The 2,603-nt window shown below is 64.3% G+C and overlaps 1 protein-coding gene across 1 annotated transcript in view; it reads left to right on the forward strand.

The window, feature by feature from the left end:
- LOC127749136 (histone acetyltransferase KAT6A-like) overlaps positions 1-2,394 on the forward strand; it is a 17,810-nt gene extending 15,416 nt beyond the window's left edge. The window contains exon 2 of the mRNA XM_052265992.1: positions 20-2,394. Within this exon, the coding sequence (XP_052121952.1) occupies positions 20-2,394 (2,375 nt within the window). The remainder of the gene's footprint in view (positions 1-19) is intronic.
- Positions 2,395-2,603: the final 209 nt, after the last annotated feature.

Raw genomic sequence — 2,603 nt, forward strand, 5'->3', positions numbered from 1 at the left:
TACGACGAGTCCCTCCCAGAACCGAACGCCGAGTACCACACCGAACCTCTGGCCGAGTCCAACGAAGAACCCATTAGCAAGTCCTACGACGAGTCACTTCCAGAATCGAACGCCGAGTACCACACCGAACCTCTCGCCGAGTCCAACGAAGAACCCATCACCAAGCCCCTCGCCGAGTCCCCCGCCGAGCCTTTCGCCGAACACCCAGCGCTGCCCCTCCCCCTGCCCAGGTCCACGGCCCTCGTCATGAATATTGAGAAGCAGCGGGCCGCAAACAACGCCGCCAAGACATCGGGGGGCGATATCGGGCCAGAACAACGTGACGGGAAATCGCTTTCTGAAAGCCAGGAAATTGAAAGTATTCGCGAAAATGGTTCGACGGTGGCCGTTGACAATGTGACAGCAGAAACCAATCCGGAGCCGGCCGAGCAGGCCAGCGCCGAGGACTCGGCTGCCCTCCTGCTGGACTCACTGCCACTGCTCTCCCCGGACAGTGAGAAGGAGATCGAGCGCCAGTTCGAATCGCTGATGAAGACCCAGTGCGGGCCCGTGGAGCCCGTAGAGGCCGAGTTCAACTCACTGGTGCGCGAGCCCACCATTAGCAAGCAGCCCCACGCCCGCTCCTACCCGGCGACGAAGTTCTTTAAGTATTTGGAGGAGAGTCAGGACTCGGTCGACGAGCCCAGCTTTCTGGGTAACTGTGACCAGGTTGACGGCAGCAAAGCACTAACTGAAGCGCTGCAGTCGTTGGTGGAGGACTTGGCAAAACCCCCCATTCAGGAGAACACCCCGGTGGTCGTGGCAGAGGCTGCAGTCGCGGCCGGGCGCACGGAGAAGGAGGACGAGGGGAGCCCCGACGAGAACAGTGTGGCTGAGTTCGGGGCCATGGGTGCGCTCCAGGTGCGCCTAGGGGAGGGAGTCAGCGAGGACGCGGTTGGTCACCTCGCCGACATCGCCGATGCCCTGGAGAACACTATCGAGGGCATTGAGGTGGGCCAACTCGGCCAGCAGGGCAAGGCGCAAAATAGAGAGCGGAGGAAGGAAGAGGAGGAGAGCCTGTTGGAGCTGTGCGACAAGCTCCTCCTCATCGCTGGCCAGGGCCAGCACCACCTCTCACCAGCCACGACGGGACTCCCCGGGCCCTGCGACTCCCTGTACACCGCCGTGCCCACCATTGAGCCCGACGACGATATCCTCATTGTCACGCAGTCGGGCTCGGACACCACCATCCGCATGATCGCCACTCCACCGCTGTCTCCAAGGCCGGGCCCGACCACCACCTCCGCAGACTCGGGCTCCTCCACCTACAGGCCGCCCGTGCCCCCGAAGCCCCCAGTCAGGTCACCCCGGCGAAAACACCTTTCCCCGTCCTCCCCCAGCATTGCAGGGCCGGGTCCGGGGCCGGAGCCAGAACCTGGGCCAGGACCGGAGCCAGAGCCAAGGCCCTCCCCGACGAGTCAGGGGGACGCCGAGCCCGTCGACCGGAAGCACCCGCTGTACCGCTCGCTGGAGGACGTCAGCGAGACCAAGCAGCTCTCCCTATCAGCCCCGGCGGAAAGCGACCTCGGTGACCTAGACTCGCTCATCTCCGAGGCGGGCTTCCCGCTCAGCATGCGCGTCACGCACCGGAAGCTCTTCTGGGACAAGCAGCTCCAGCGCAACACGGAGGGGGAAGGCGTCGCCCACGCTCCCCACGCCGCCCCCGCCAAGGGGAGGGGCATAACCTCCGACAGACCCGCGCCCGCACCAGCGGCCTCGTCCGCGGTGCACACGGTGGTGCTGACGTCGACTCCACCGCGGCAGGCTGAGCCGGAGAGGCAAGGCCCTCCGACCCCCCCACCCAAGCCCACCCCAAGGAAGCACAGGGTCGCCCTGGCCCCGTCCCCACCCGAAGACTTCACGGCAGGCTCCAGCAGCAGACTCCAGGTGCTACGCAAGGCGCGGACGCGCACCGGGGCGTGCGAGGCGGAGGCGCTCCCGGCGGCCGGCATCGTCAAGTCCGGCAGGCGGTTCTTCGAGAGCACGGCGCAGCAGCAGAAGGTATCGGCGAGAACGCCATGTTGTGCCGCGGAGGTCGTGGACCCTGTCACCAGGATTAGGAGGGAGATCGAGGCCCTGGAGAGGCGGACTCAGCAGGTGCACCAGGCGCAAAAGCGACAGCAGAGCGCTTTCAATGTCCCAAAGAAGCGCGCGCCGCCGCCACCACCGCCTGTCGCAACCTCGACCACGGCCACGGCGTTCTCGGCCTCGGTTAGGGCGAGTGGAACTTCCGCGCCAGGGGGAGGTCCCGGCAGCCGACATATTGACACAGGCAGCACCGCGATGCGAACCAGCAAAACTTCGAACCGAGGTAAAGGAAGTTGGGGGCGCAAGTTCAAAAAATGCTTCTCTTAAAAGGGCTCGTTTGAGACCGGTGTTTATCTTCTTTAAATGTAGCCTTGCCGACAGTCGAGCTTGAGCAGGACATTGGTGCGATCGACTGTGCCGTCGGAGCAAGTTCCACGCTCTTGGAGCGGAGGGAACGTTTCGAGCGCGCTAAAACCTACTTCAAGAAACTGGAGGATCCTAGCATTTCGGCGAGTGTCTCCCACCCTATCCCCTCC

Source organism: Frankliniella occidentalis, unplaced genomic scaffold (assembly GCF_000697945.3).
Source record: "Frankliniella occidentalis isolate FOCC.00 unplaced genomic scaffold, Focc_3.1 Scaffold34, whole genome shotgun sequence".
NCBI lineage: Eukaryota > Metazoa > Arthropoda > Insecta > Thysanoptera > Thripidae > Frankliniella > Frankliniella occidentalis.